The sequence below is a fragment of the Cotesia typhae genome, unplaced genomic scaffold (genome assembly GCF_013202065.1).
Source record: "Cotesia typhae breed Kobodo isofemale line unplaced genomic scaffold, CoteBio_Ctyphae contig_20, whole genome shotgun sequence".
Taxonomy (NCBI): Eukaryota; Metazoa; Arthropoda; class Insecta; order Hymenoptera; family Braconidae; genus Cotesia; species Cotesia typhae.
The window spans coordinates 4407282-4428177 of NW_027423725.1; the positions used below are offsets into that span (position 1 = coordinate 4407282).

At 27.0% G+C, this 20896-nt stretch overlaps 1 protein-coding gene across 1 annotated transcript in view; it reads right to left on the reverse strand.

The window, feature by feature from the left end:
• Window positions 1-20896, reverse strand: part of LOC141537889 (discoidin domain-containing receptor 2-like) — a 49615-nt gene that overhangs the window by 15458 nt on the left and 13261 nt on the right. Inside the window, exons 2-9 of the mRNA XM_074259096.1 lie at window positions 16348-16509; window positions 14526-14631; window positions 12425-12656; window positions 7509-7964; window positions 5054-5261; window positions 4280-4840; window positions 4063-4160; window positions 3698-3862 (exon numbers count right to left, since the gene is read on the reverse strand). Coding sequence (XP_074115197.1) covers window positions 3698-3862; window positions 4063-4160; window positions 4280-4840; window positions 5054-5261; window positions 7509-7964; window positions 12425-12656; window positions 14526-14631; window positions 16348-16423 — 1902 coding nt within the window. The 5' untranslated portion in view covers window positions 16424-16509. The remainder of the gene's footprint in view (window positions 1-3697; window positions 3863-4062; window positions 4161-4279; window positions 4841-5053; window positions 5262-7508; window positions 7965-12424; window positions 12657-14525; window positions 14632-16347; window positions 16510-20896) is intronic.

The window sequence follows — 20896 nt, forward strand, 5'->3', positions numbered from 1 at the left end:
TCATTTTCTCTCGTTTTGATTTCATACTTCCATTGTTTAAATAAAAATATTGCTTCAATGAGGATCTTGAAAACTTAAAAAGGAAATTTTATGAGAAAAGGGAATAAATAAAAAATAAATAAACTTTAAATTCTATATATTCCATTATTACATATTGTAGAAATAATTCAGCTATTTAAAAACATTTATTATTGGTATATAATAATTTCACTTTGTGTTTGTAATTTTTTTTGTAAACGTGTATTTGTGTAGGTGTGGAATTTCCATGTGCGTGTGGGGCACCATTAATTAATTACACTTGGTGGTTACTCAATATATAATTTATGATACAATTATATACAAAAAGGGAGTTGAGTTTTTTATTATCGCTTGGGTACTTTATAAATTACATTCATATGTACATAAAATAAATAAACTTGATTTTTTTTTTTTTTTTTGTTAAAAATTCATACATTACATAACTCGCGCAGTTACATAGAAATTTTCGCACTTTTTATATTTTTATATTTATATATTATATATACGTATATATACATACATATATATTTATATTTTTTTTCTCTTTTATTGAGAGTCGTTGATTTTTAATCTAAATCTAAAGTTGTATTAAAATTCAATTTGAGTTTTGAGATTTACAGGTGGGACGTTCCAATCCAGAAATACAAGGCAAATTCAAGAAAACGAAATTAAAAATTTTAATAATTTTCAAGGATTTGTCTTTTTTTTTTTTTTTTTTATTTTTGTGATATTCTACTCTACTCGTTATTATTAATTACACCTAAATGCTCCTATTTATTATCTTATAATGATTGTATATCGTTTAAAATAGTCCATTAATGCAAGATTTATTCTTTTAATATTTTTCTAAATTTATCATTCGATTATGTTTTTTTTTTTTTTTTTAATGAAAAGATCAAAAAAATTAATATTTTTTTGTCATTTTATCATAAGTTACTAGTAATCATAATTTTTATTATTATTTTTATTCGCGATTCTATTTATTATTTTTTAAAAGAATTAACATTTTTTTAAAATATATAAAACTTTTTTTTCGTTAGTATTTCTTCCTAATACAAAATTCGCAGTAACTAACGTCGACAATTAATTGATTATCATATCAGCTCATGTATGTTTTTTCTTTTATTCTTAATATTATTTTTTTATTAAAAAGATTCTAACAATAAATTGTATATATAGTATTGCTGAGTTCGATATCATATAGTAGTTTATAATAACGTCAGCGTAAAAATTCTCTTTCTAAATACATATTATAAATCTTTTCTACTTCAACGATAAAGATAAAAAGCAAAGCATTTATTTCTTCTTTTTTTTTTTTTTTAATTTTTTTATTTATAATAATTTTGTATTTTCCTGAAAAATTCACTTTTAAACGACATTAAGAATTTAATAACGTGATTATCTACAAGCCATGTTATGTTTAGATAACGCTTACCAGAAGCTTAAAAACTAAAAGCAACTAAAAATTTTCGTAATTGTTTAGTTTCACGGTGATTTGGTTTTTTTGGTATAAAATATTCACATTGTTAAAAATTTTTTATTAATTTTTTTACAGTAATTTGCAATAATAATTATGAAAGTTTGTGAAAAAAATTGGCAATATTAAAAATTTTTTTTTCAATTATTCTGTTTTTGATGAATTTCCAAAACAAAAAATATGTGATTGCTCATAAAAAATTATAAATATCATGTTTATGGAATGAAGTATTGTGGATCATAAAACTAAACAATTATCAAAAGTTTATCGAATAATTTAAATCATAATGTTTTGCTGATAGAATACTTAAATTTTTTTAATATGTTTAAATAAATAAAAATTGTATGCTTGTAAAAGGAGCAAATAATACTATTAAATTGTAAGAAAATTGAATTATTAAATAAAAAAAATTAATCAAAAAAATACAATTTCTTTTCTTAGCAAAAATTCTGAACAGGTACAAATCCCCACCAGATTCTCGTATCATATTCTATTTTTCACTCATTAATTATTTTTTTTTTTATTTAGTGTTATTTCGTACAAATAAAATATCGAGAAGTGTATTTCCATTACGACTTGTAAATTTTATATTAATTTTTAGCAATCTATATTTTATAAGATTACATAAAGTGTATTTGATCGTCCAGTACGCATCATAAAAATTGACATTTGCCGTTTTTGTTTATTGTGTATTTTACACTAAATTCTCGATATAAAACTCTACGAAAAAAGAAATCTAAAGAGACAAAAAATATTAATCGTTTATAGATTTCCAGTTGAATAAAATAGAGGCTTAAAAATTTTTTTTAAATAAAGTAATGCATTTGTTTCGTCAACGAATACATGCACAGTAATAGCTCACAAATGAAAGTTTCCATTTAACAACAATATTCATATTGTGACCCTTTTTTTTTTATCACGTACTTAAAAATCATAGTCCCACTTTTAGAGAGTAGTGGTAACTTCCGTCACTTGAACTGCTTTCATTCGTAAAGTTATACGCGACTGTAGAAAATTTTTCACTCATATATATTTATCGCTTATAATTTTTTTTTTTTTTCAACGACATAAACAATAAGTCAAAAATCAACCATAATCACTGCTCATTTTTTTTTTAATCGTTGTTATATAAAAGTATAGACGTCGTAATAATACGTAGTAATAAGCCAACAAAGCTTCGATGAATCGAGTATCTATAAATGGTAAACCTCATATTATATTAATTAATAAGAAAATTATCATTTCTTATTTTTTTCATGATTCGCAATGTGGTTATAACTTTAAATTTTAATTAATTTGTTAGCAATAATTTTATTTCCTTCATTTCTTGTCTCTTTTTTTTTTTTTTTTTTTTTATCTATATCACAATCGTCATCGGGTTTTTTTACATACATGATATTTTTATTGTTGGTTTATCCCTGTATTGTCAATTCTCATAAAAATTATGTTTATTATTTCTTCTTTGTTCACTTTTTATTTTAAATTATTTATTTTTAAATTTTATTCTTATTATTTTTTATTTACTCGTTGCGTTGAAGGCGATGTCGGTTTCTTTTTTAGAAATAGAGAAATAACATAAGAAATTTCACCTATTTTAATTACACTTAACGTCTACAATTGGTCATTAAGTTACAATAATTATAATTGGTTACAAATATGTTCTATATTTAAAATTGCTGTATAGAAAAAAATAAAGTAGAAGTAAAAAAAAAATATAATACAGTACATTATTATTCGTGTTTGTTTGAATGTTTTTTTTTTTTTTTTTTTAAATCTTGGAGTACAAAAATTCATACAAAGCCAAACACGTTTAGTCTGTTAATTTGTTGTTCTCAAATTTCGCAATTTATATAGCTTCAGTCTTATAGCGTGGCAGTCGATTTGTTAATTACTAATAGCAAAAAAAGAATTTAACAAATCGATCCTATATATAGTATGTACGTTTTTATGTTTATGTTAATATAATATTATATTGTATGTGTACAATATATTTAAATATTTATCCGACATTAACTGACACTATTTCCAACTCATAAAGAGATGAAGAGATGAATTTAATAATAAAAAAATTCACATCTACGAAAACACAAATATGAATATAATAAATATAAATACTGTATGAGTTCGTAAAAGTGATATTAAAAACCATCAGATTAAAAAAGTTGCATATCATATGCAGTACACAATGCGAGCATATTCTTACGCGTATCTATTGTGCGTGTGCTCCCGACGTTTGCTTCCTCTCCGTTCACGCTCAGAGATTAGTTGAGGGCTTGGAGAACTTGAATAGACTACGTTGTTAGATCCCCGACTTGGAGGGACGCTTATCGGTGGCGGTGGCGGTGGAAAAAAACTCTGCAAACATGCCTGGAATACCAATTTATTTAATTTACCACCGCTTGAAATCAACTTGAGATTTTCTATGTATATATAAATAAATGTATATATATACACTTGGTAATAAAGATACTTTTATTAAGATCACGACAAAAAAAAATGATGAAAAAAAAAAACAAATTTCTTCTCGAGATAACAAATTACGATAGTAATAAAAAAAATTTGTTTACCTTAGCGCTACCTCTCGACGATGTTTTCGAAAAGACACTTTCATGCTCGCTACTGGTACTAGGTACTGGTATTGGAACCGCATAATCATACGTGGGATCTACATAGTTAAAAAAGAAATTATTAGATAAGAATATCATTTGGTTTTGTTTATTATATAATTTAACAACTATGGATATGAAATTTGATATTAATAAAAAGTATATTAAAGTATATTACCTGAGCAATCAATATTATCATGCAAATCCTTATTGTCAATAACAACGGTACTATAACCATAATAAGTAGCTTGCGATGGTTCTCGATATTTATTTTCATGAAACGGTTCCTGGTATTCATCTAATCTAACATCACCGAGTAAACGATCATTTAAATCACGCGGTAATGTTGTTAATTTAGCACCAGCATAACGATCATCAAAATCTTCAACTCTGTAAGTTATTAATGACGAATCTTTTTCTCCAGTTGTGCCGTAAGCTGATTCTGGTGATAAATGTTGATGATTACCAGAAGGTATTGATTCTTTAGCATCAAGAGAACTGGCAAAGTTCTTCCTTTGCCGATGATGCGATACGATGAAAAATATTGCAACAGCTAATAAAAGTATTACAGCTGTCAGTACACCGATTATAACAGCCATGTACGTTGGATCGTCCTGTTTAGCCGTTGAGATAGGAATTTCCGCTTGCAGTGGAATATCTTTTGAGGTACTTTGGTTCTTTGTACGTGGTGACTCGGTCGAGGGGGGAGATTCTGGCGTAAAATTCCCATGGGCTATGTCTGTCAACAGTGATACGATAAAACATAAGTGGAATTGATTATTTATTTTACTTTTTTTTATTTTTTTTTTTTTTCTATTCTATTTATTTTATTTTCTTAGTTGGCTAAGCCGCTGTGTCGAACGTTATTTGGGTTATAACTCGGTAAATGAGATAAAAAAAAATAACTTAATGATAAAGAATGATATCAAATGAAATACACAATGTGACTCACCAGAATCAAAAGTGATCTCACTTATCATAAGCCACTTGGCCGCTAAAGTAAATCGTAATTTTATGAATCTACCAATACGATGGTGAAGTTTTATTGACACATTTCGTGGAGTTTCAAATATTTTATCTTCTATGTACGCATAAATTATTGGATCACTTATGTACCATTTTCCACCAATGCTGAATGATATATTTACTTCGGAAAAAACCTGAAATAAAAAAAAAATAATTAATTCATTTTTGTTTATTAATATGATTTTAAAATTAACAAAGAATTGTCAGTTTTTTTTTATTATTATGACTAAATTATAATAGAAAAATTTCACATTTAAAAATTTATAAGAATTACAAGAATAAATTTTTTTTAATACTATTTTTTTACAATCGATTTTTAATATATATAAAAAAAAAAAAAAAAAAAAAAATTGTCAGATGTCAGTTGATTTCAGTATCATTTATTGATTACTAGAAATTTGAATAGCGCGCTACGCGCGCGTCTAATTTTTACCAATAAGGAATCAGGTACCATTTTTTTGCGAGTTTCGACTATTGACTAACTTCACACTTTCATGTATTTTTATTGTAGGGATAATGGTGGTATTATATTTTTTTATTTATTTATTTATTAAATTAAGCGGCCCTAGAACAAGTGCTCTTTAAGGGTCATAAGTACAATTTACATAGAGTATATATAATATTAATAAATAAGCATTTATACTTATATCATACTATTATATCATACATATTATACCTACTTAAATACAAAAAAAAAACTAATAAATAAAAAAAAAAATTTCTCCTTAAAGTTCATCAAAACTATAATTAAAAAAAAAATGTCAATTTAGTAAATGTTTCGTTTCATGGTTCGTAATACTTTAACCAATTAAAGTGATACTTATAACTTTTTTTTGAACAATCACAAATTTATTTTTTTCTTAATTCATTAAAAATACAATAACTACAAAAAAAAAAAAAGGTAATTTTTCATTCAACAAATTTTTTGAGAAAATTATTAAAAAAATCAAGAATTTGACATTTTGAAAAATATCTTTTGAATTGTTTGGTTTTATAAAAAAAAATATATTTATTTCAGCTGGTATTTAATGTAGTAGTCTATTTCGTTAGTTCAACAATTTATTTAAGTTATAATATAAACTATACACTGATAAAAAAATTGACGACTCAAAAGCCAAACTCTTGAACCAAGAATTTTCTTGAGTCAAGAGAATAAATTCTTGAAACAATAAAATTTTCTTAGACCGAGAATAATTTGTTACCTCAAGAAAATCATTTTCTTCAAAATAGGATTCTTGGTTCAAGAGTTTGGCTCTTGAGTCCAGTCAATTTTTTTATCAGTGTGCTCTTTACAATATCCGAATGAAGTTAATAAAGTTTCACAATAATTAATCAAGCCCGTAGAATATAGTTATCAGTAAAGTGATATAATTAATTAAATTTGTATATAAATATAAACATCAGAATAGTACTCCGCGGTTACAATAATGCGATGATTAAGTAAAGAAAATAGGACGTGTCGTAAACCTATGGTGCATTTATCTCAAAGGCTGAAGAAAATCTGCCTCGTGCCCTTTGATTCTCAAAGGTGTTAGCTTTTGCTAACATTTCGCGTTGTTCTTAGGGCCCCGTGACGTCATGAGCCCCTTGAATGCCGGGAAAGAGATTTTATGACTCGAAAAATACGGTGGTGACGGAAAATTTTTCGAGAGTGGAAAAGTACTCCCACATTAACATATCGATTCTAATACGTTGTATCCCACAAAATTTGACAAATTGATTTTTTTTTTTTTTTTTTGAAAAATGGAATCATAACAATATTATGCAAGTCGTATTGAAATTTTAAAGTTCAAATAGTTTAATTACTATTTTTAAATAAATATTTTCGTCAGTCGAATTCCATTCAATCAATGTTAAAAATAAATCGTTTTTACCGCCTGCTGTAAAATTTTCTAAATGTGGGATATGACGTATTAGAATGGCAGTATCGATATATTTAATTTACTGATCAATAAATTACATTGGACAGTTTTGGTTTATTAATTTTAACATAGTGATGAGTTTGAAACGGTACTTTTGATCATTTTTATTTGTAAGTCATCAGACCAATAACTTGTTTAATTAGCATAAAAAAGTAATTAAGAAAAAAAAATATGTATAATACCAAAAATTGAATTTTTTATAATAATAAAATACGTTAGATATAATTTAATAATAATAAATAGACAAGTAGAAAAACAAATAATTAACATAAAACCTGTTTTTTGAATATAGATGATATTTTGTTATGTTATGAAGCAATAAAATGCTTCATTAATTACGGAATACTTTCTAATTTATAATTATTTTGAGCTCTCCCTTCAAAACAGATTTTATAATCTAAAGTGCTGAGAAGTGAAAATAAAATAAAATATAATTATTATATGTATATATAAATTTACCTGTACATCTTTAGTGAATTGATTATTGCAAAAGATATGAACAGCTGAAAATTCTCTGACACGATCAAATTCAAATTTAATATCAAGTGGGTGTCCAGCTCTTGTGTCATTTCTCCATCCGACCCATCCTTGGCTTCGATCATCACCGTAGTATCCCATTTTGAAGTCATCTGGTCCGGTACGACCGTCCGTAAGTTGTCCTAAGCCTCGTTGCAATTCATCATCCCAAAATCCATCATAGGTAGCATCGAAGAATTCCCAATTGCCCCGTTTATCGCCCTGTGGCATCGAATATGATACAATACCATCATTCCATGGACATCCATACAATTCGACGCGCATACAGACGGTACGATAATGATAACTGTACGGGAGGAATCGAATTTTCGTCGCCCAAATTGCTGGTTCGAGCTCGTGTTTCGATTCTAGATATGTATTTGTATTGCCTTTTATTACCTTGTTCATAACAAACAAAAAATAATTATTAATTATTGCCACTGTAATTTATGTATTTCAATATAATTAATTTTACTATCAAAAGATAAAAATGCCAATTATTAAGACTATTAAATTTTAAAATTCATTACAATTTACTCTTAGTTAAAATATATAGTGAAGTGAAAAATAAAAAATTCTGATGTTTTATACTGAAATTTATAAATTCATGTTTTTTCCTTACAATAATGTCTTTTAGTAAAAATAAAATCAGCATCAAAAGTGCAAGATAAATTCGATTTTTTAAAACTAATTAGACTTATAAGAATTTACTGGCATAAGGTAATATATTTTTATTAAAATTATAATTATCATAAATATTTACACTTCTTTGATAAAATTTCATACTATTATACTTAGGTAATTACGTATGAGATAAAAAAAATTAATAATTCTTTTTAGTTAACATTATTTTTTTATACTAGATTTTAAAAGTAAATTATTTACTAGACAAATGAAATGAAATGGAGAAAAAAATTTTTCTAGTCGATAGAAAATTATTAATAGTAGCCAAATCGAAAATGCAATTCACGAAAATAAATTAGACTTATCGTTGGGTCAAAATATGATAACAATAAGATATTTTTCTAATCAATAAGGTAAAAAAGTATCGATTATTAGCAGGAATCCAATTATTGACACTATTTTATTTTGAGATTTGTTTAATTATCTTTGGTATTATTAGCAATCAAATGCTTTTTTACAATTTTAATAATTTGAAGAATTAAAATAATTAAAATAATTTGAGAAAAATATTAAATATTCATTAATTTAAAAAAAAAGTTTACTTCAGTTTATTGAAATAACATTTCATAAGCGTAAAATTCCTCAACTATTCTAGTTAGACGTGCTCTTTAAAAAAACACTGATTTTTCATTTTTTTTTTCATCTATACAAATTTTTTGTTTTTTAATGAAGTATGAAAACTCAATAATATTGGATCTTTACCATGAATTTCATAAATTTATGGTTATTAATTTCAAAATAATGTCAAGAATTAATACATAAAATTCAAGCTTTATCATATTGGCAGCCTCTAACCGCGAACGTTTAAGGAGAGCTGTAACTTTTTGTTTTAAAAATATTAAAAATAATTTGAATAACGTAAAATAAATACACGTTCATTTTGTATTCTAGACTTATTCATTTCAACAAATTATTGAATTCGAGCAGCTATTGAGTTAAAAGCGCAATTAATTTCAACGGTTTAGAGTTTTTCGTATTTCAATTTATGGAAAATTCATCACTATAAACTTTAAAAAAATAACTATAAGTTTATACAGTCTATTAATAGTTATTATTTAGAAATATGATGGAATTTATTTGAATTATTGTCAAAAATCCATTATGATTGCCTGCAGGAAGTAGATAAGCGAAAAACATTATGCTGAAAAAAAATTGAATCGAGTAAAATTTACTTAAATTTACTTAAAGAAAAATTTCGAAGTTAAAAAATTTTTTTACTCAAATCAAGACAATAAAGTTCTTCGAAATTATTTTCTTGATTCAATTTAATTTTTTTTTCGGTGCAGTAGTTGACAGATTGATCTAGTAGACGATCGCAAATGCTTCAGTAGCTGATCAGTCAAGTATTATTATTTCTTTGATTCTATATTAATTTTTTAAGTTTAAACAGCATATTTTTCTGTATAAAATCGTCTTAATATCAAACTTAATAATTAACTAATGAAAATAATGGTATTGAAATTTTTAGAGATTTGACAAGTAGGCTTTTTTTTTAATAACAAAAGTTATAGTCAAAAAAAATTTTTTAAATGTGTACATATAGTTTTTTTAATCTTCTAATAGATTTACGTTTGTTCTTTTTTATATATTATCAAAAATAATGTATATTTATAAGTTCATGATTTATACTATGAACCTAAATTTAACTGAAAAATGTTCTCGTTGCCTAAGATATTAATTTTAACTAACGAGTAGTAACGTAAAATTGATGCTTTTAGTGTTTATGTACAAGAATTAATAATCGTTGATATGCAGTCATTTACTAGAACAATGGTGTTTTTATGGACTCAGTATCTGCCCGGTAGTTAAACTTGTATTTACATGTATATGTACGATTATTACACCTATTAAGTTATTATGCATCTTCACATGACTTACACAAAATGTTTTTAATTCAAATAAATCCACTAGATGTTATTTGATTGATTAAAAAAAGTAGTCACCTCCCCGGAGTGCTATTGTAATAAATGATTTACATAAAATCAAACAGTCGGTAATTTTCATGATTTATTTTTAGATTTATACTCACTGCAAAATTTTGAATGTAGCTATGATTTATGCATGTTATGAGCCCGGGTATAATTAAAACATATTTTGAGACTATAAAATCTTCGTTTAATAATAATATTATGACTTTTATATACAATTGGTTAACTACACTGAGGAAAACAATTTCTTTGAAAAAACAGCATTGTTGTAACAAGAAATTAATTGGTGAAAATTTTTAATAATTTTATTTCTTAGCTGTAGAAATCCAAATTCTTTTGACAGTAATTTTTTTTCAACGAAAAAATAACTGTGAAAAAAAAATTTTTTTTTTCGGTTGAGAAAAAAAATTGTTTGAAATTTTCAACAAATCAATTTCTTGTCATAACAATTCCCATTTTTTTCGAAAGAAATTTTTTCCGTCAGTGTACCAATGATCGGTCAGTTATTGATACATTTATGCTGATAAAAACCCAAAATTTTCAGTCAAAAGACTAATTAATACCGCGTTTAAAAAAAAAATTAATCTCATCTTAATTTATAACATATATGGGGCATTCCACGCCAAATCGACCATTTTGAAACCCGACCTCTTTCAATTTGGCTAAAATTTTTTTATCCTTTCCTACCTTATAAAATAAATTTTTCAAAATTTTTTTACCCAACAAAAAAAATGATGAGTTAAAAAAAAGACTTTTCATTTTTTAAATAGCTATAATTTTTTAAAAATTTGACTTATTCAGACATTTTTTTTTAATTTAAAAAAAAATCCAAAATTTTTCAATGACTGCCATTTTTGAATTTATTTTTCATTCTCTTAAATAAAACTTTCACATTTTCTGCAATTCCTCGAATTTATTCAGTTTTTTTTTTTTTCCTATTGAAAAAGAAATTTCTTTTATTTAGCTTACTTCTCATAACACCATGCCGCAAACTTTTAAGAGTATTCAGAGAACTTCTAAATTACAAAAAAAAATAGATAAATAAAAACAAAAATAAAAATTGGTAATTATCAAAAAAAATTTGAATTTTTTTTTTTTTTTTTTATAAATTTCATTAAAAAATAGATGAAAGTTTTGCAGTAATCGAGTTTTCATCAGATATCGACGTTTTAGGAAACTTCACAGGAAGCTTCCCTTACTAATTCCGCAATGTTGTCACTATGTCTGTATGGATGTATGTGTGTAAGTATGTGAACCGCTCATAACTTTCGAACGGTTCGACCGATTTCATCGCGCTTTGCGCCATTTAAAAGGATTCGGCCAAACTTAAATTTTGAATACAATTTGGACTGATTCGGGCCAGCAGCTTTCGAAAAATCTAAGAAAAAACTAAGAAAAAATTTCTTTCAAATGTGGTTTTTTTGGAATAACTTTTAAACGGCTTTACCGATCGATTCTAAAAACTAATCAGCTTTAACATCAAAAAACCACGTCATTCGCTGTCAATCCGGCTAAAATCAGTTCATTCATTCGAAAGTTATTGCAGTTTGAAAATCCAAAAAATATTGTTTTATCAAACTCTCATCAGACTTTTGAGCTCGAAGAACTCAAAAATGTCACAAGTGCAATTTTATGCACCTAGACATGGAATTAGCGGGACGTTGTAGAGATGGCCTTCAGGATCAACCGTTTTCCTAATTTTTTTTTCGATAACTGCATTCAAAAACAAAGAAAATTGAAAATTTTTTTTTGATTTCGCCCATTTTTTATCAAACTGTAGAGTTTTGAAAAAGATATTTGACCTAGTTCGTATCATATTATCAATTTTTTAATTAAAAAAAAATATGAACTATTTATAAGTATTTGTGTTGAGTAACCCTGCCATTAGCCTCTAGCTGTTGGGTCTTATACACAGAAAGAAAGAAAGTCTTGAGTCAAGCGTAAACTTTCTTAAATCAAGAAAATCTTAAGGAAGATTGAAAATTTCTTGAATGAAGTTAAAATTTCTTGAATGAAATTAAATTTTTTTAAGCCAAGAAAATTTTTTCTTGCTCCAAAATAACTTCGGTCTTCCTTACAATTTTCTTGGTTCAAGAAATTTTTTTTTCTGTGTAGAAAATCATAAAAAAAAAAGTTAAAAATTTGTAATTACAATCCTAACTGTCTCTTATAGTGTCAATAATTGGTAATTTTACGTTAGTTCATGTGTAAACTATTGATCGACAGGTATAAGTTAATAAAACTTACTTCTTCACCGCGAACATTTTTATATCGGACCCATTTGCCGAGCTTTGGTCTCCAATATTCAAGGATATATCCTTCTGCAAATTCTACTCCAACTCCATTTCCAAAGCGTCCCTGAGTTGCAGTAGCAGTAATAACGTGCATGGTATGCAAATCTATTTCTAGCCATTCATGCGGCTCTGTTGTGACCTGTTGTTTTGGACACCAAGCACCGCCATTTCGTTCTTGTTTCAATCTAAAATCATGAATAGAAAATTAAAACCTCTAAAAAAAAAAAAGAAATTGTCATAAATAGAATTGAATAACTAAACATCTCAGAGTTTTTTACTAGAATTATAAATGAGATAAGATAAAATATTACAGTATCTTTTCGGTGGGGCATTAGATATTACGGGTGTTTTTTTGTAATAATAGCAGGAAAAAAAAAGCATTACACGTTTCCACAACTTAACTTGCCATTTCTCAAGCTGTCTTAGTAATTTAATGAATCGTGTATCCCCCTATTTCTCAATGTTTCTTCCTCTCAGTCTTGTAACTCTCGCGGCTCTACCAAATAGAACGTGTTATGTCGTTTCACGCGGAGCATGCGTCACGATTCTACCAAGCCAGTATAATTGTATATGTAGTATATATAATATAATAGTTGGAGCGAGCATGTGCACAGCGGGTTCGAAATTCTGAGTACATCACCGGTTGATCCAGAGTATATATCTCTAGGTATAGCATAGGTACATATTAAAATTTATGATAATGGGCGTCAAATAGAAAATGAGTCAGAAAAGCAAATGTATCGCAGGTAGATTGAATACCAGTATAAAAATCAAATGTTAATTTCTGTCATGGAAACAGCTATAAAGGTAGTCTTACAACATTATCAATGCTTCTATATCTTGATCGTTACCAGATATATACATATATAAGTAGGCGTCAAGTGTATAGCGGTATTATACCTATTTACACAATGAAAATAAACTACTCGATGCAAGAAATATTTCTTCTTAAAGCTCATTACGAATAAAATAATTAAATGAATTTACAAAATGAAATAATTAAATGAATTTACAAAACATCAATTTTTTAATTATCATTTTGAAATAGAAATTTTAACAAGAAATTATTATTGATTTATGTGTCAAGATAAAGTTTTGGTTAAAATTAATTAGTTAATAACAATCAGGTGACCGTAAAACTATAAAATTAACGTTAATTTTTTTATTTAAAAAAAAAAAAAAAAATTATTTTACACTTATTTGAACGCATTTTATGAACGATTTTTGGTAAGCATTTGACTTTTTCCAACATTAAAAACTTCAATTCAAATTGAAATTTTTTTTAATCAATTTCCACAATTTCTAAGAAAAATTTTTATTTCAAATTGCCCTGTAGTTTTAAGTTATTCAATTAAAGATTTAAATTTTTAGAAGAAAACAAAATTATTGATAGTTTTTGAGAACTGTTCATTGATAAAAAAATTAACTTATTCAAAAAAAAAAATTCTTGAAAAAAAAATATCATTCTAAAAAGTTTAAGCATATTGAATTGAATGAAGTAGTTTTTGATCTAAGACATTATTCTTGACTCATGTAAATTTTTACTTGGTTTAACAATTTTTCTTCTTGATCTTTAATTTTCTTCGTGAATTTAGTTTTTTTATCAATGTTTTAGGATAAAGAATTTGATTGTATCGATTAAAAATAATGTACCCCTAAATTCTTCAAAAAATTCTTGAAGCACAACCACCAGTTTTTTGAAAAGATCTTTTTTTTTTCATCAAGATAGTTTAGTTTAATAGTTTTTCTATTAGTATAAGAGTAACTGCAATACGACATGAAGAAGTTAGTTTGAGAATATTTTCAAGAAAAGTAAAACTTCAAAGACGGCATAAGCCAACGAACTTAACCGGCTGCTCTGGCAGTTAAGTGTCAAGTGCCAAATCACATAGTAAATGTCAGTGCGACAGGTTTACCACTAGCTTAAGAAATAAATACGTAGCTTTTTAAAGAAGAGATGTATAGACTAGAGAAAGTTTTATCTTTCTTATTTTTATTATTATATATGCAATATGCACATGTATATATTAGTGTCTTTTACATATTAGACTTACCGTGCAAATTGTGGTCCGACGTTGCTACTGTCAAAGCTCGAACTTGCAGTGATGTCGGCGTCTGGAATGATTCCTGCTTCCATTCCCAAAGGGGCAATGCATTGTGCTGCAAGCAGAAAAAAGGAATTCGATATGCAAGCCATTACATATTCATTCGAAGTCTGTAGCTTAAGCACGACTACGACGAGAGCCCTCATTCTCCATCCATTTGCTCGGACTCTTCAGTCACAAAAGCGTGCTTTCTAACTTTTCACTCCTCCTATCGTATCTCGATATATACATATATATCAAGATACATAGATATACATAGCTTGCAAACGCGGATAAAAACGAAGAAATGCTTTCAGAAATGAAAAGTTTGAGGTGGAAAAATTTTTTGTTACATGAATAAAGTATTATTGAAATATCTATGAGAGTTCCTTTGTATAGCACACGGAAAAAAATAAATACTTCTTATGAAAAAAAAAATTCTGTTAGAGATATTCAGTTATTATATATGTATAGGGTATAGTAGGCGCACCAATAGATGAACAAATATTATTTTAACAACCGATTACAATAAGTTCTAAAGGGACAGTGAAAAAAATGTTATTATTATAAACATACAAGTTTATGATCGTGTTAAATTAATCTTTTTTTTCTTCTTTAGGTTTTTGTAATCTAAATAAAAAATTTTTTTATTAAAAAATTTCAATACTATCATTAAAAAAATAATATATTACTAACAATTTTTATTTCAACAAAAATGCTCACACTGCAAAAGTCCTATATTGTGTAAAAAATTCTCAGGATTCCGAAAAAATTTTATCTACTTCAATCGCATTTTTTAGAGTTTTCGGTCACTTTTTATGTATAATAAATAGTTTCCTTGGAAAGCTGATAATTTTTTTACATGAAAGGTATATTGCATACGTTTAAATAAATTATTTTCGTTCGCAAATATTACTTGAAAAATTGAATATCGGCGGAATAAAAAAAAAGTTACTCCAAAATGCTCCGTAAAAATAATTTTTTTTTTCCGATGAAATAGCTCATTTATAATGTATCTGTCATTATTCATTATTAATGGGAAGAAATTACATTGTAACGTATATGTAATATATATTGTATTCATATTTTATTAGACTAGAGTAAATGCATAAAATGCTTCAAGAAAATTACTTGACTCATGTCAGCCTTTTTTTGCTAGTATGTTTGATCGATTTGACACATCATTAAGTAATATATGACACATAATTAGTAACACTAAGAGAAGAATGTTTAAATTTAAAAAAAAAAGTTTTTTTCATGCATTTTAGAAGTTTCTGTGTCATCTAATATTTATTGATTAATTTTATTAAACTTAAACTGTTGTCAAACTTCAAATCTTAAACTGATCTTCATATTAAATGAAGATAAAACTTCTTTTTTTATAAATGTTACATAAGATTTATGTTACAAATTTCACATAAGATTTTAATCTTTTCTTGCTAATTCATCAATGACATTGAAATGAACTAACATCAGCTAATTTTTAAAATCTTTTTCTCAAATACATTATTTAAAAAAAAATGTTTTTTTAATTCTACATGTGAAATGTGACAAAAACTGTAAATGCAATTTTTTTTTAATTTTTCTTATTGCTAGTTCATCAAATTTACTTAATATGTTTATTTATTGATATTATGTTGGTATAATTAATTTTATTAATACTTATTTATATTTTATTCCATTATTTCATTATATAAAGATAGACAAGAATCTGGTTAACAGTCCATCTGTTGGGGCGTTTACCCTATTCACATACATTACACTATATTATTTTATATCTCGTTATACTTACATATGTCTATAGCTTCTCCACCGTTAAGATAGAGAATGAAAAGGTAAAAAAGATAAAACAGCCGCAGGTTATTCATTACGACAGACGTTTTAAATGCCGATTACTTTCACGAGGGCTACTCGAATCTCATAGTCACATGAGTTGATGATACTTGTTGTAGGTCTGAAACATAAAATAAAAAGAACAAAAAATTAATTACATTCACAATTCTGTTTCATAATTTATAACGTCTTAAATAAAATTTAATTCGACAATTATTATCACTTATTATTTCTTATCAGTGAAACCAATTCCATAATTTCAGTGTATAATTGGAAGTTATTGAAGTTAAAAAAAAAAAAAAAAAAAAAAGAAGAAAGTAGTTATGTACGTATAGTAGTTTAACTACCCTATGGCTCATTCTCTTTGTCAGGCACAGTGATTCGTGTCGACTGGGCTGAAAGCGACGGACAAAGAACGACATTCACGCTAGCAGCCATTATGCATCATTACCAAGATTACGATCAGACTCACGGAGAGTAGAATGAACGAAATTGAAAGAGAAGTCGACTGGTAAGGCTGCCGCAGATGTTGCCTGCTCTCTTTACTTTACTCCTTTACTTCTTCTTGTTGGAATAAACTCCAGGCTAATCGAGTACTTTATTTTCTTCGTTTGAGATGTCGTTTATGCGACCACTGACTTCTTCTCAAGTACACCGTCCATATAGATATAATATGTATATTCAAGAGAAATAAGGAAGAACAAGAATACTAGACGTTGTCAATTATTCTTAAAACCTACGCCTTTTTTTAAGGATAATCATAATTTCAAATTTTATTTTAATAACTGGATCAGATATCATCTTTATAATTATATTTAATTTAAGTGATTTTTTAATGTAAATAATAAAAGATAGAAAATTAGAAATTCAATTTTAATTAATTAATCAGATATTTTTATCACTTTTATCATGAAGAGGATAAGGAAAATTTTATCTCAGACATATATATGCACCATTGAAAATTCTTGACATGAATTTGTGTCTTCTGATAGTTTCATATGATCAGAAACGATAGTTAATTTATTATTTTGAATTTTCGGAGTAGTTTTAAAAAGATTTAAACTTCGCGCCAAAAATTTTATTTTATTTTGTATATTTATATGTAGTTAGAAGTTAAATTTTCATCAATGAAAATTAAGTTTATGAAAATAAAAATATTTATTTTCATCCAGCAGAAAATCAAATAATTTTCGTTTAAAAAAAAACCATCGATTCGCTTACACTGACAAAAAAACTATCATAAATTAAGAGAAAATCTTTCCAAAAACTTATTTTAACGACAACCGATTGTTACTTCAAGAATTGTTTGTCTTAAATCTCGTGATCGTAACTTAAAATACGAATATCTTTCATTAATCGAAATTTCCCCTTTATTCAAGAGTACATTAATTTTGATTGATATAATCGAATTTTTTATCAAAGAACACTTCTCGAAAATTAACAATAATTTTGTTTTCTTTTACGAACTTTATATTGGTTCAAGAACAAGTTTCTTCATTAAAAATAGCAAGAAAATTTAAAAAAAAAAAAAAAACGAAATTTTTACTTCGAAATATTCTGAAACGTATAAAAGATTTTTTTTACACAGGAAGTATCTAAAATACGAAAATTTTTAGTTTAAACGACATTCTTGAAACAATTCGATAATATCTTGACTCAACGTTACCGCGTATCTTAATCTAAGAAAAAAGAAACTATTGGACGAAGTACGTATTTATCTTGTTTAAAAACAGTAAAGTACTTCGTTGAAGTAGAATTTTACTAGAAAATTTTCTGGTCATCCATGAGTTCTAATTTATCGATTCAAGAGTTCATTTCTTAAATTAAAAAATTGAACAACTTAAAACAAGAGTGGGATATCGATTAAAAATTTTTCTTGAATTGAGCAGATTTTTTTTGCATGTTTCTAACATTCATTCACACTTATTCCATAAAAATTAAATTACCGGCAGATGAATTTTTTCGTGCTAATAGCAGTATAATTTTTAAATTAATATTCGTACCTAAAAATATATCCATGTATCTTGTAATTATTTAAATAATATTAATATGTATTTAGTTAATTTTAAAATTAAATGTATATTCCTTGGATCTTTTTTTTAATAAAGAAATAATGTCATCAAAATATCAAAAAATCAATTAGCCAAAGTTCCGTAAATTTCAATTTTAAATTCTTGTCAGTCACGTAGTTGCTAATTGTTATTAATTTAAGCAAAATTAAATAAAATAAAAAAAAATAAAAACGACAATAAATTATAAATTTTAATCAGGTATATAATTTCAAGCCTCAATAAACCATTTTAGGGAATAACTTAAGCCCGGGATTACAATTGCGAAAAGCCCACCTGGTGCTCTCGTCGCGTTTACGATTTCCACGATCGTTGTTTCCGTCGCGAGCTTTCAGCTCGGTCGATGAAAGCGCTATAGGTATACCAGCCTAAAGAAAGATGCCTATATATATACACAATAAAAGTGAGGGAGAGAGAGAAGAGAGAAAAGAGAGAAGAGAGAGAGAGTGAGAATAAAGCTAAGCATTGAGCAAATGAGTAAGAGAAACGGCAGTCAAGAGCAGGAACAGTAATGCTTCGTCGACAGGCACATCGCCACAGAAATGTAAATACCAGTTGGCCAATCAGACTGATTGCTCCCATTCGTGCTGGGATGCCCGTCATTCATGGTAGACGGTTGTGCCTTCGGGATTTCGCATGGCAAGCTATTGAATCGACCTATTGTTCCTCAATAGGTGGTATGTATCTTCAACCCACCCCTTCACTACTTCGAGACTTAATACTCTATGCTCATTTTACAGATTAAAACGACAGCCTACTGTACTGTACTTTTTTAGATGCATCGTCAACTTTTTTTTTGTTTTTCCCAAATGAACCATTTGGTCTGCAGCAAAAAATACCACAGTACTGAGAAAGTTAAGATTTATGAATTATGAATTGCTATATTTGCTGCTAGAAAATTTTTTACCATTATGTAAGGAGAATAGTTTTTTTATTTTTTATTTATTGTTTTTCTCAAAGTTTTTCTTCATGTTTATCTTAATTTAATTAATAAAAATTCTGAAATGTTAACTTTTAATTATAATGAATGATTATAAATTATGTAATATAAATAATAGTAATGAAAAAAAAATTACACAGAAAGAAAAATTTCTTGACTGGAGAACAAAATTCTTGGCTCAAGAAAATTTTCGGGTCCCTGAAGGAAGACCGAAGTTGTGTTGGCCAAAGTAAAAATTTTTCTTGAAATTCTATTCTTGGTGGAAGTAATTTTTTCTTAATTCAAAGTATCATAAATACTTGATAAAATAAATTTTTATATTCGATCAAGATTTTTAGATACTTTAGGAAAGCAGCGCTACCTACTTCAGCTGAGAAAAAAATTTTCTCATCTTGAAAAAATTTTTCTCTTGAATATTTGATACCCATTTTATATTATTTTAGCGTGCAATTATACATATTGAATGAAAAAAATGATTTAATATTATTTGTTCTTCCCATTTGACATGTTAATCAATAAAAATATTAATGAAAATTTACTTCTCTTGAGATGTTTCATTTTTTGGAGTAAAAGAAATTTTCTCAACACAAGAAAATTTGCTTCTATCAAGAATAAAATTTTTGGAGCACCCATACAGGAAAATACGACGGGGCCAGGTATGGGCCTCGCTTGGCGCAATGCTGTCAATCTCTGGCCCATTCTCGTAAACCCGCTTTGGCCCAGCTTTGGTAAAAGTCTGGGATGATAACAGGGTGCCAGGCTTGGTTGTTATCATTGGCCCAGGTATGATCGCCTAGGCTGGTCCATGCGTGGTAGCCAAATCTTGGCCATGCTTGCTAACCAAGGCTGTCCCAAGCTTGTCAGCCTATCTTGGCCCAGGCTAGGTAATCAAAACTGCGCCACGTTTGATTGTCACTACTGGCCCATGCCTAGTTACCAGAACTGGATAATAGTTAATTTTCAAGTCTGGTTTATGCCATTTGATAAAAAATGATAAAAAAAGAATTTTGTAAGTGTTATTTTTTTATTTTAATTTTGATGTAGAGCTAGCGCAAATTCAGACCGTGACCTCTTGATTTAAATCTAACTTTCGCTAATTATAGAAATAAAGTGAAAATCGCGTCCGTTCTAACCGAGATTCGAACCCGAGCCGTGCGCTTCCCAGACCGACGACTAACCTCTACACCATACGACCGGTGAGTTGATGCACATCTCATCATTCCTATAAGCTAAATCTATATGGTGACCAAGTGTGACGGTTTATTATTTATATAATTTATGTTATTTAATATTGTGTTTGGATGAAAATTAACTATTTTTTTACAAATGTTTATTAGTTATTAAAAAAATGCAAGCGTCACGTTCTTATATTACTTTAGATTTCGTACATCGTTCTGTATATTTTTAATATCTTATTATAAATTTTAATGTTTAAAATTATCAATATTAAAAATTCAACTGTAAATTTTATATTTTAATTTTCTAAAGACTATATCAAT